This window comes from Rhinatrema bivittatum, chromosome 4 (genome assembly GCF_901001135.1).
Source record: "Rhinatrema bivittatum chromosome 4, aRhiBiv1.1, whole genome shotgun sequence".
Lineage (NCBI taxonomy): Eukaryota > Metazoa > Chordata > Amphibia > Gymnophiona > Rhinatrematidae > Rhinatrema > Rhinatrema bivittatum.
The window spans coordinates 473584953-473597255 of NC_042618.1; the positions used below are offsets into that span (position 1 = coordinate 473584953).

General features: G+C 52.1%; 1 protein-coding gene across 3 annotated transcripts in view; it reads left to right on the plus strand.

Moving 5' to 3' along the window:
• The window catches only part of VWF (von Willebrand factor), a 259921-nt gene that overhangs the window by 162395 nt on the left and 85223 nt on the right, over window positions 1–12303 (plus strand). For all 3 annotated transcript variants that reach the window (XM_029597268.1, XM_029597267.1, XM_029597266.1), the window contains exons 31-34: window positions 865–1008; window positions 4221–4385; window positions 4667–4710; window positions 11735–11912. In XM_029597268.1, the coding sequence (XP_029453128.1) occupies window positions 865–1008; window positions 4221–4385; window positions 4667–4710; window positions 11735–11912 (531 nt within the window). The remainder of the gene's footprint in view (window positions 1–864; window positions 1009–4220; window positions 4386–4666; window positions 4711–11734; window positions 11913–12303) is intronic.

The following is a 12303-nucleotide window of genomic DNA, read 5'->3' on the forward strand; positions in this document are numbered from 1 at the left end:
CACCCCCTAGTGCGGCGGCCATTTTCATTACTGGCAGCCATGCGTGCGTTGGGAAAGCGGGTGCTGACTTTTCGGTGCCCGCTTTCCGCTCTTTTTAGTGCACCGGCCCCTACGTAGGTAGAGGAAAGTAATAAACATGTTAGTGCAGGGAGAGCGCGAGGCACGAGAAGGCGGGTTGCAGCAGTGGATTACAGGTGGATGATGGTGAGGCTTGGAGCGGGGATCACTGCTAATGCACCGTTGGTGTAAAGGTCCTCAGGATCTTATCTTACTAATTGGGGTGAGGCAGCTTTTTTTTTGTCTGTCCGATTTATCAGGAAGCTTTTATAAAATCGATGAGGGCTACTGTAGCTTTTTACTTGTGCTTTGGAAATTCTGCAGAATACAGACAGGGTAGAGCAGGGGCTTCCCGAACCTGTCCCGGGGAGCCCACAGCGAGGCGGGTTTACAGGATATCCACAATGAATATGCAGGAGATACATTTGCATATCATGGACACTCAGTGTATGCAAATGTATGCAGGAGATACATTTGCATAATCATGGACACTCAGTGTATGCAAATGTATGCAGGAGATACATTTGCATATCATGGACACTCAGTGTATGCAAATGTATCTCCTGCACCTTCACTGTGTTATCTCCTGAAACCTGACTGGCTGTGGGGGTCCCCTGGGGTAGAGGTTTCCATTAAGAGCTGACTTCTGTACAGAACCGAGAGGACCAGGCTCTGCCGTCCTTTGATATGTGGGCTTCATCGGTTCAGCTGTTAAACCGGACAGATGTGCTCGCCCTAGAGAATTTGTGATGTAAACCTCCTCCTGTGAGCAATCTGTGAGCTGACGCTTCACTTGTTTCCGTCCAGGGGATGCGCTGTTTTTTGCCGTGCAGAATGCCATGTCTGAGGTCCACGGAGGAAGAGCCAATGCCACAAAGATAGCTGTGATAGTCGTATCGGACAAGTCTTTGGATTCAGTGCACACTGCAGCATATACTGCTGGCATCAACAGTAAATATATATCACCTGGTCCTCTCTTCTCCGAAGCATGACATCTTAGAAAGCTGGGGAAGCTTTAGAGGGCAATATTCAGACATAAGTGGCTAACTCATTTTATTTTATTTATGTTCCACTCTTAGAAACTTCAAAGTGGATTCTGGTCAGATACTGCTATTTCCCTTTCCCTAAGTTTGTATCTAAGGCAATGGAGGGTAAAGTGGCTTATCCAAGGTCACAAGCAGCAGCGGTGGGATCTGAACCCTGGTTTCTCACTGCTCTAAGCACAAGGTTACTCCTCCACTCCTAGTTAGCTTAGATAAAACTTATCCAGCTAATTTAGCCGGGGTATTCAGTGGTGCGGCTGTGCTGCTGAATACATCCAGATAAGTTATCCGGCTAACTTTAGTCCTGCTCATTAGCCACGTATCCGGCTGTGAGGGAGATTTACTGAGCCACGACAGTTTACTGCAGAAGGATCCAGATATCATGGGGGAGAGCATCCCTGTGATATTCGGCTCCTCCCTGACAAACTATCATGGCAGAACTGCGGAGCGATGATTTTTCATCACGGCACAAATGCGTGACAGAAGGTTGCATCACGGTATGGGGGCCTTCCCACGCAACGGTGGCCCAGATTGGCTGGGGTAGTCATTGCTTAAAGGGCCAGGGGTTCAAAAATTCAGCCTCCCCCCAAAGGCCACAAATAATAGCGATGCCCGCCTGCCTGGCCCTCCGAAATTAAAAAACATAGAATGAGGCCAACCATCCGGCGCTGGCCCATTCCCTTCCCCTCTCCCTCCCCTGAATGTTAAAAAGCGGCCCCTTATCGATACCACTCCCCCCCCCATGCCATCCTTCATGGGGTCTAGTAATTCACCCTCCACCCCAATCTAAAAAAAGTAGCCTGGGGGTTTAGGGGGGCTGGCCAGTTCCCCACCCCCTCCCCCAAATCCCTCCATCTACCTCAAAAAGAAATCTTTGGGGGTTCAGTGATGGCTGGGAGAGCCCCCTAGCCCTGGGCCCATTGACACCGTGGGATCGATCTCACCTTGCCCCTATCATGTGACAGAGCAAGGTCTGGGGGGTTCAGTGATGGCTGGGAGAGCCCCCTAGCTCTGGACCCGTTGACACCGTGGGATCGATCTGACCTTGCCCCTATCATGCGACAGAGCAAGGTCTGGGGGTTCAGTGATGGCTGGGAGAGGCCCCTAGCTCTGGACCCGTTGACACCGTGGGATCGATCTGACCTTGCCCCTATCATGCGACAGAGCAAGGTCTGGGGGTTCAGTGATGGCTGGGAGAGGCCCCTAGCTCTGGACCCGTTGACACCATGGGATCGATCTGACCTTGCCCCTATCATGCGACAGAGCAAGGTCTGGGGGTTCAGTGATGACTGGGAGAGGCCCCTAGCTCTGGACCCGTTGACACCATGGGATCGATCTGACCTTGCCCCTATCATGTGACAGAGCAAGGTCTGGGGGTTCAGTGATGGCTGGGAGAGCCCCCTAGCTCTGGACCCGTTGACACCGTGGGATCAATCTGACCTTGCCCCTATCATGTGACAGAGCAAGGTCTGGGGGTTCAGTGATGGCTGGGAGAGGCCCCTAGCTCTGGACCCGTTGACACCGTGGGATCGATCTGACCTTGCCCCTATCATGTGACAGAGCAAGATCTGGGGGATCAGTGATGGCTGGGAGAGGCCCCTAGCTCTGGACCCGTTGACACCGTGGGATCAATCTGACCTTGCCCCTATCATGTGACAGAGCAAGATCTGGGGGATCAGTGATGGCTGGGAGAGGCCCCTAGCTCTGGACCCGTTGACACCGTGGGATCGATCTGACCTTGCCCCTGTCATGTGACAGAGCAAGGTCTGGGGGTTGGGGTCCAAGGTCAGATCGATCCCACGGTGTCAATGGGCCCAGGGCTAGGGGCCTCTCCCAGCCATCACTGAACCCCAGTTACTGCTTTTTGACATTTGGCTGTAGGAGTGACCACCAGGCTACCCTTTTGTGGATCTGAGGATGGTAACTACTAGCTCCAGGGATTTAACTTTCTTTGGATGGGGGGAGGGGTGGGCTATGGATAAGGGGCCATTTTTCAACATTCAGGGAGGGGGCGGGGAAAGGTGAGGATCATCTCTTCACAGTTGGCCTCATTCTGTTTTTTTAATTTTAAAGGGCCAGTACTACCTCGGAAGACAGCGGGGGGGGGGGGGGGGGGGGGGGCACAAATGTTTGGGCGTTGGGCCCTCTTAATTTTCCGGCGGGACCATCTGCAACCTGCGTTACCATCCTGATGTTCTCGCGGGAAAATGCCCTAAATAACAGTCCCGTTATTTTATTAACATAGGATTGCGTATGCATAAGCTGCTTTGCATAGATTTGGCAATTTCATACATGCAAATGGCCAAGCATCCATAGGGGGAGGAAATCTTGTGTTATATCGAGATATTGTGTGATAAACAGCATTTAATGTGCATTTACGTGCTGTTTAACTCGTGGTATCGCCTTAGCGTGGCTTATTAAATCCAGCGCTAAGTTAGCCGGATAACTTACAGCCCGGATTGCCTCTTTTTTGTTATCCAGCAAGATTTTAGCTGGACATTGACCTAGGAAAAGGGGCTGAATATACCAAACCTTGCCATTTAGACGGATAACTTTAAGTTATCCGTCTAAATGGCTTTTGAACATTGACCTCATAATGTCCATAATTTCACAGGAAGTTTAGTTGTACGTTCCTGCCTTTCTAGCTTACTGTCCAGGTGAGGTGGGTTTTCTCTGCATCTCTCCATGCATGTGTGCTGGTTTTTTGCCTTTCCAGCAGTGCTGACTTTCCCTGTGGTTCCCATCCTCTGCCTGGCAGCTTCCAACAAGACTTGCAATTGGAGTGCGCTGTGTTTGCCCTTGGGTCATGGCTGTTGCATGCTGGCTTTCCATGTGCTTCACAGCTGGGTGCACTGGTATACTGGTCTTCACTGCTGCAGAGGGCTCACGCTGCGTGACTGCAGTCCTGCCTTTTCTACAGGGCTCTCCATCCATCGACGTAGCTTTTCCACTCAGCTGGGTGCATTATTCATTTTCACTGGTTTTCTGTATATTATGTGTCACAGGCCACATGCTCGCTTTTTGCTTATAGTTCACAGATTTTTTTTCTCCGCGATACCAGCCTGAAGGATTGCTGCTCTGTTTCCCTGGTGTCTTCAACCTGTTTTCTCTCGTTGCCAGGAGTATCAGTGTTTCCTATTGGAGTTGGCAATAGGTATGACGAGGAAGAGCTTAACCTTCTAGCAGGCCACTCTCCCAGAGAGAAGGTTATTAAGCTCAGTCGGATGGAAGACCTACCCACCATGGTCACCCTGAACAACGAGTTTGTCAATAAGCTTTGCACAGGTAGTTGCATCTTAACCTTCTAACTTCCGGCTAAAGATAATCAAAGGATTACAGAAGCCTACAGAAAGCTTCCTTATCTTGAAAGCCTATAGTTTTACCCCACCTTGTGATACCTTTTTATTGAACTAACTTAGGGCTGAGTGGGATGTGGCCTGAATACCCCAGGACACTGTAGGTTGGATTACCGCATCGGGGTCTGTTGAAGAACTTGTAGGGCCTTGTAAGGTGATAGGCAGTGGATGGAGAAGTGAGGCATAAGACTGCCTGTTTTTATCTTGCAGAGTTTATCAGAGTGTGCCTAGATGAGGAAGGAAATGAAAAGCAGGTACGTAGGTGCAGAATGGGGAAACGCCCTTTCTGAAGGAGACCCACAGTCTGTTTTATTTTATTTATTTTTTTCACATTTATAGGCTGCGTTTTCCACTGACCTAAGTGGCTCTCAAGCACACATTCATAAAAATAAGTTAAACCTAAAATTACTAATAACACACTTAAAACAATACAAATACACTGAGCCAACTATAGTGTTGCATATCATAAATGATGGCAAATCACGATATTTGCTACTATGAGGTGTTAACTAGATGGCAAATGGGAAAATATTTAAGAGTTAAAAAGTTAAAAAGAGCTATAGTGCTTCCTGATTGCCTTTTCTCCTCCTAACAAAGATGAGGTTGCATCATTTGCATAGCTAAAGAAGTTCATGTTTTACCAGTTATCTCTTACTAGCCTTCTAGAAGTGGACACACAATTTCCTGGATGGAATGAAAGTTGGTTTATTGCTTTAGGACTAAGGCCGGGGCTAGTTTAAGAGATGATATCTTTCCCGTTCTCACTTTCCATATTGGCTACCTATTCAAACATGCATCAAATTCAAGATCTTAACCTTAATTCACCAGTATTTTACTGAAGATTTCCAGGCCATCTTGTACTCTTTACTCTTCTGGTAAATATTTACTGGCATATTTGGGCCAAACCCAGGATAGAATTTTCTCTACTCTAGGCCCCAGACGACCAAAGGCACATGCTCCCCGGAAATATTTACGAGATGAGGCAGCTTTTATAGTTTTCAGAAAACAAGTGAAAACAGTTTCCCTGTACGTACCCGGATCATTCCCTGTACGTACCAGGATCAGTCCAGACGGTGGGTTATGTCCCCCGTCCAGCAGATGGAGTCAGAACAGAGCTCGAGGGCACCGCCTCATATACCAGCGCACCCTCTGCTGGAGCTCAGTATCTTTCTGACTCCAGCAGATGCGAGTTGGGGAAACAGTGCTTCCCCAGTGTGACAGGATTTGAGTTTGTTTTTCTTACTTTGAGTCTCTCCTGTCATTTATTTCTTTTGTCTTTAACAATTTGGATCAAGATATAAAAAAAAAAAAAAAAAAAAAAAAGGTAAAGGGTATTTTGCCTGTCAGTAATTTTGAGGAGGCGTGCTGTTCTGTTCTGTCGCCTCCTGCAGCTTGCTTTGCTTCTGTGCGGGTAAGTGTGTGTTTACCTTTGATTTCAGCTGTTTCTCGCGCTGTGTTTGCCGGGTTAGCCGGCTCCTTCACACGTCCTCCGACGGTCCTGCGGCCCGGCGAACTTTACCTCGGGCCTGGGCGCGCCGGCAGCGAATTTTCCCGCCGGCGCCCAAGGACCAGTCGGCCGGGTGGCGTTGGCCTTCAGGCCCCCCCGCGGTGTTTTTCAGCGTCGGCCCCCCCCGAGGCTTCCCCGTAGCGGCATCTTTCATTATGCCGCGCCTATCTCGTTGTGAGACCTGCGGAGAGGCAGGGTCTCATATTTCGGCCGAGGGAGTCTGTTCGCGCTGTCTCTCCGATGGGGACACTGCCGCGTTCGGTGCGGGTTCGCGCCCAGAGCCCCTCTCGCCGCAGCCAGGGAAGCGCGGGCCGGCCACGTTCTCGTCAGTGGCGGGAACGGCGGCCATTTTAGATAGGGATCTTACTGAGGTACTCTCTCCGGATGCGGCGGATGCAGTTCGGGGCGCCCCCCGCCTGCACCGAGGCCCTGAGGAGGGTCCCTCAGCCCGGCCACCACAAGGGGATTCTCCTGCTTCGGCTTCACCCGGTCTGCCGTTTTTCGCGCCGGACTTCATTTTGAAGATGCACACAGCCTATCTACAGGGTCTGGCGGACCCGGGGGCTGCTACCACGGGACCTCCGGCATCCAAGATCTCCAAGTTCACGGTCCCCGTCCCCGGGCCCCTGGTTCCTCCTGGCGCAGCCCCAGGGCCCTCATCTGTGCCATCCCAGCCGCTCGCGGTGGGAGGGGCTTTCCCGCCGGGCCCTGACCCCTCGGACCCGCCGGATCCTGCGCATGCGGAGGGACAAGCCGAGGGCGACGACCCGCGAGCCCTGCGCATCTTCCACAAGGAAGAGCTGGAAGATCTCTTGCAACGGACTCTACAGGAACTGGATCTGGATCCACCGCCGGACCCCCCGGCCCCGGTGGCCCCAGCGGTCGCCACATGCTCCAAGAAGGGGGATCCGGTACTGGCTGCTCTTAGGCCTAGGGCCAAGGCTTTTCCGGTCCATGAGTCCTTTCTACAGCTCCTCACCGGGGAATGGGACTTTCCGGAGGCGTCCTTGAGGGTTTCCCGGGCCATGGAGAAATTATATCCATTGCCGGAAGATTTCCTGGATCTCGTCCGGTTTCCAAAGGTGGACTCTGCGGTCTCGGCAGTGACTAAGCGAACTACGATCCCAGTTACGGGCGGCACGGCCCTACGGGACACGCAAGACCGCAAGTTGGAGACGTTCCTCAAGAAAGTTTTTGAGGTGTCGGCCTTAGGGATGCGGGCCGTCATGTGCACCTCTTTGACCCAGAGGGCCAGCCTTCTCTGGGTACAACAGCTTCTAACGTCGCAGCAGTTGCCTCCGGACGAAGCCGCTCAGGCTGACAGCCTGGAGTCTGCCATTGCTTACGGAGCGGATGCCCTACATGACCTCTTTCGCGTCCTGGCTCGATCCATGGTCTCGGTAGTGGCGGCTCGTAGACTCCTGTGGCTCCGAAATTGGGCTGCGGACACCTCCTCTAAGTCGAGCCTGGGATCCCTTCCTTTCCGGGGGAAGTTCCTCTTCGGAAATGACCTGGATCAGATCATCAAGTCTCTGGGAGAAAACTCAGTGCATCGCCTGCCCGAGGATCGGCAAAGGTCTTATCGGGGTTTTGCCTCCACCAGAACCAGGGCTCGGGCTCAACGGCGCTACAGATCTTACCGGCAGACAAGCTCTCGGACAACCCCCAGTAGACCACAGCCGTGGTCGCGCTCCTTTCGAGGCAGGAGGCCCTCGAGGGAGGGTACAGGGCAGGGGAATACCCCCGCCAAATCTGCTCAATGATGCCAGACCGGCCCACTCCTCCTGCCCGACCATCGGGGGTCGACTCACACAGTTCGTCGAGGAGTGGGTAAAGATTACTTCAGATCAGTGGGTCCTGGACACCATTCAAGACGGCTACGCCTTGGAGTTTGTCCGCCGCCCTCGGGACAGGTTTCTCTTCTCTCCTTGCGGCTCCGACCTCAAGCGGATGGCGGTTCAACAGACACTAGACCGGCTGCAAGCCATAGAAGCTATCGTTCCCGTGCCCTTCGCAGAGGTGGGCTCGGGTCATTATTCCATCTACTTCGTAGTGCCCAAGAAAGATGGGTCATTCCGGCCCATACTGGATTTGAAGGAGGTAAACCGCTCGTTGCGGGTCAGCCGGTTCCGCATGGAGACTCTGCGGTCAGTGATTGCCGCGGTCCACCACGGCGAATTTCTGGCGTCCCTAGATCTGACGGAGGCGTACCTGCACATCCCGATACATCGGGACCACAGGCGTTACCTACGCTTCAAAATTCTTGGTCAACACTTTCAGTTTCGGGCACTGCCCTTCGGGCTCGCAACGGCCCCCGCGGACGTTCACCAAGATCATGGTGGTAGTGGCGGCGGCCCTCCGGAAGGAGGGTATACTAGTGCACCCTTACCTGGACGACTGGCTGGTACGGGCAAAGTCTTTCTCTCAGGGACAGGACTCGGTGGCCAGAGTCTTGGAAGTGCTTCGCTCCCTGGGTTGGGTCGTGAACCTCCCCAAGAGTTCTCTCGTTCCATCGCAACGCCTGGATTTTCTAGGAGCAACGTTCGACACACAACTGGGCATGGTCTTTCTTCGTCCGGACAAGGCCATCTCTTTGAGGGAGCACATCCACCGCTTTGTGACCCTGTCGGAACCCACAGCGTGGAATTATCTACAGCTTCTGGGAGTGATGGCTTCCACCATCGACATGGTGCCCTGGGCGTTTGCTCACTTGCGACCTCTGCAGGCTTCACTACTGTCTCGCTGGAAACCAGTGTCGCAGGAGTATCAGGTGATCCTGCCCCTCCCTCAGTCGGCTCGGGACAGTCTGAAGTGGTGGTTGGTTCCTTCTCACCTGGCCCGCGGCGTCTCGCTCGACGTTCCCACTTGGGTGGTGGTGACAACCGATGCCAGCCTCGTGGGATGGGGCGCAGTCTGCGGCCGGAGCGCCACGCAGGGGATGTGGTCCCCGGAGGAGGCGAAGTGGCCGATCAATCGACTGGAGACCAGGGCGGTGCGCTTAGCACTTCAACGGTTTCTACCGCTGGTTCGAGACAGGGAGGTGCGAATTCTCTCGGACAACGCCACCACAGTGGCTTACATCAATCGTCAAGGCGGAACGCGAAGCGAGCAGGTCTCCGCGGAAACCACGCTCCTGATGGAATGGGCGGAACTCCATCTCTCTCGTCTCGCGGCCTCCCACATCGCCGGGGTGGACAACATTCAGGCAGATTACCTCAGTCGTCAGCGCTTGGACCCCGGCGAATGGTCTCTCTCCGCCGAAGCGATGGACCTCCTGGTCCGGCGTTGGGGACCGCCACGGTTGGACTTGATGGCCACAGCTCTCAACACCAAGGCCCCGCGCTTCTTCAGTCGCAGACGGGAGCGCGGCGCGGAGGGGGTGGATGCCCTAGCGTTACCGTGGCCGGCAGGCCAGCTCCTATATGTGTTCCCCCCCTGGCCCTTGGTGGGCAAGATTCTTCGACGCATCGAAAATCACCACGGTCCTGTGATTCTCGTGGCTCCGGAATGGCCGCGGCGGCCTTGGTTTGCGGATCTGGTTCACATGGCTGTGGACGGTCCACTCCGTCTGAGTCATCTACCACGTCTCCTACACCAGGGTCCGGTATTTTTCGAGCAGGCGGCACTCTTTTGTCTTGCGGCCTGGCTTTTGAACGGCGCCGCCTCCGACGCCGAGGATATCCGGAAGCGGTGATCTCTACGATGCTGAGGGCTCGTAAGCCCTCGACCTCTGTTGCCTACGTGCGAGTGTGGAAGGTCTTCGAGTCCTGGTGCGTCGGTCAGGGGACCCGGCCGACGGAAGCAACGGTTCCTCTGATCCTTCAATTTTTGCAGGACGGATTGGATAAGGGTCTAGCATACAATTCTCTTCGAGTACAGGTGGCGGCCCTGAATGTTCTGGTGCAGACACCGGTTTCTCTGCCCCTCCAAGCGGATATCTCTCGTTTCCTGAAGGGTGCTAAGCATCTCCGACCTCCGGTTCGAGATCCCTGTCCGTCGTGGAACCTTAATTTAGTTCTCCGGGCGCTGGTGAGTGCCCCTTTCGAGCCCCTACAGGATGCTTCCCTCAAGGACCTCACTATGAAGACGGTGTTTTTGGTCGCGATCTCTTCTGCTCGGCGCATCTCGGAGCTCCAGGCCCTCTCCTGCAGGGAACCGTATCTCCGTCTTTCGGAGGCGGGAGTTTCACTACGTACCGTACCGTCTTTCCTGCCGAAGGTGGTCTCCCCCTTCCATTTGAACCAGACGGTGGAACTACCGGCGTTTCCTCCAGGAGAAGAGCGGTCCCTTCGTCTTTTAGACGTCAAACGTGTTCTGCTCCGTTATCTGGAAGCTACCAATGATTTCCGGATTTCCGATCATCTCTTTGTGCTCTGGTCGGGTCCTAAGAAAGGTTCCTCCGCATCGAAGACAACGATTGCCCGCTGGATTAAGGATGCCATCTCAGCGTCTTATATCGGAGCGGGGCGTACGCCTCCTGCGAGCGTCAGAGCTCATTCTACGCGCTCGCAGGCGGCTTCTTGGGCGGAGGCCCGGTCCGTCTCTCCGCAGGAAATCTGCCGGGCAGCGACATGGAAGTCGTTGCATACCTTTGCTCGACATTATCGGCTACACCTGCCGCCTTCGGATCCTGCGCCTTTTGGCGATCAGGTTCTCCGAGCAGGGCTCTCAAGGGCCCACCCGGTTTAGGGAAGCTTGGGTACATCCCACCGTCTGGACTGATCCTGGTACGTACAGGGAAAAGAAAATTATTCCTTACCTGCTAATTTTCGTTCCTGTAGTACCATGGATCAGTCCAGACGCCCACCTCTCTGGGTTTGTGCGCTCCTGCTCGGAATCTTATACGTCTTCTGTCTCTCTTCTTCTCTGGTTCTCTATCAGAGTTGTACAGCTCCTCACAAGTTAACTGGGGCGACCTCGTTTGGGTTCGTGCCTATTCTTTGTTCTTGATGTTGACTTAAGTCAGGTTTTTTGATCCAAATTGTTTTGTTATTGCTCTTTTGGGCTTTGTTATTCATGATACTGAGCTCCAGCAGAGGGTGCGCTGGTATATGAGGCGGTGCCCTCGAGCTCTGTTCTGACTCCATCTGCTGGACGGGGGACATAACCCACCGTCTGGACTGATCCATGGTACTACAGGAACGAAAATTAGCAGGTAAGGAATAATTTTCTTATCCAGACAGTGGGTTGAGCCTCCTGTCCAGCAGGTGGAGGCAGATCCGTGGTACTACAGGAACAAAAATTAGCAGGTAAGAACCAGTTTTCCTTGTGTTCACCCAGGCTTTTGAGGCACAGGGCTAAGGGCTAAGGGCTGAGAGTTGAACTGTAGTGGTTTCGGGTGGCTGCTGGATTGAATGTTTATGATGTAAGGCGCATTATTTATCAACATCTATTGCAATGGCTCTTGTATTTTGTATTGTTGTAGTGTGTTTAATGTCTCATTTTATGATGGTTTTGAAATTGTACTCCGCACAGAACAATAGGTATTGTTTAATATAAATGTCTAAATAAATAAATTCTGCTATGCACTTGTTTTACTGCAATTCCTGCACTGGAAATGCACATAATTACAGTGAAAAATGAAACATAATGTCCATTATTTGATTTTGTCTTAGCAAAGAATTGTATTTAAATGCCTAAATGAAACATTTAAAGCAATAACTGCCGACTTTAATCTAAGTGGCAACAAAGCTAAGCTTGCCGAGTGTCTATAAATCACTTCTTGATCATTGATGCTTAAGGTATTCTATGTCCTATATGTTCTCTTTTAGCCTGGTGACAAATGGACCTTGTCTGACCGCTGTCACAGTGTGACTTGCTTGGCAGATGGCCAGACAGTGCTGGAGAGTCACAAAGTCAATTGTGGGAAGATTCCCAAGCCCACCTGCCACAATAACCTCCCGGCCATTAAAGTTGAGGAAACCTGTGGTTGCCGCTGGGCTTGTCCTTGTAAGTAACCTTGACTGCACGGAGGTCCCACTGCACTTCAGTTACGAGCAGGAGGAACAGTTTTGTATTTATTTATTTAAAAAATTTTCTATACCGTCGTTTAGTAATAAACCATCACAACGGTTTACATTTCGGCACGAAATAGGTTGGTTTGGTTTCTAAGTTATCCATGGTGTGCCAATATTTTACGGTTACATAGTTCAGTAATATACTCTAAATGAGAGATGGGTTGGGGTTACCATTTATATGATTTTGGGATAATCATATATGTGTATACTGTTTCAATTTAATATTTAATAATGGGTAACAAATAATAAAATTGTCAATTTTCTGTTTGTTGGTGACTTTCAGCTGTATGTATTGTTAGTCATTGCTCTCATTGTGAAATGCT